This window comes from Pterocles gutturalis, unplaced genomic scaffold (genome assembly GCF_000699245.1).
Source record: "Pterocles gutturalis isolate BGI_N339 unplaced genomic scaffold, ASM69924v1 scaffold5097, whole genome shotgun sequence".
Lineage (NCBI taxonomy): Eukaryota > Metazoa > Chordata > Aves > Pterocliformes > Pteroclidae > Pterocles > Pterocles gutturalis.
In genome coordinates, this window is record NW_010115125.1 from 1 (window position 1) to 233 (window position 233).

At 60.1% G+C, this 233-nt stretch overlaps 1 protein-coding gene across 1 annotated transcript in view; it reads right to left on the minus strand.

Moving 5' to 3' along the window:
- Positions 1–54: 54 nt before the first annotated feature.
- Positions 55–233, minus strand: part of KLHL30 (kelch-like family member 30) — a gene marked incomplete at its 3' end in the record, with an annotated part of 2,651 nt that continues 2,472 nt past the window's right edge. Inside the window, exon 3 of the mRNA XM_010075060.1 lies at positions 55–200. Coding sequence (XP_010073362.1) covers positions 55–200 — 146 coding nt within the window. The remainder of the gene's footprint in view (positions 201–233) is intronic.

Genomic DNA, 233 nt, shown 5'->3' on the forward strand with positions numbered 1-233 from the left:
TGCCCCAGGTCCCCAGGAGAGAGAGGGATTGTGCCTGGCCCCACATCCCGCTACCTTCTGCCAGATGTTGGCCTCTGGGTTGTACACGTGGACCTTCTTGGTGTTGTCCCCAATGAGGTAGATGAGGCCATGGAGGGTGGCACAGCGTGGGGCCGAGAGGTACTTGGGGATGAAGGGGGACGTGATGACACTCCACAAATCTGCAAGGACCAGCGTCAGCAGCGCATCCCACT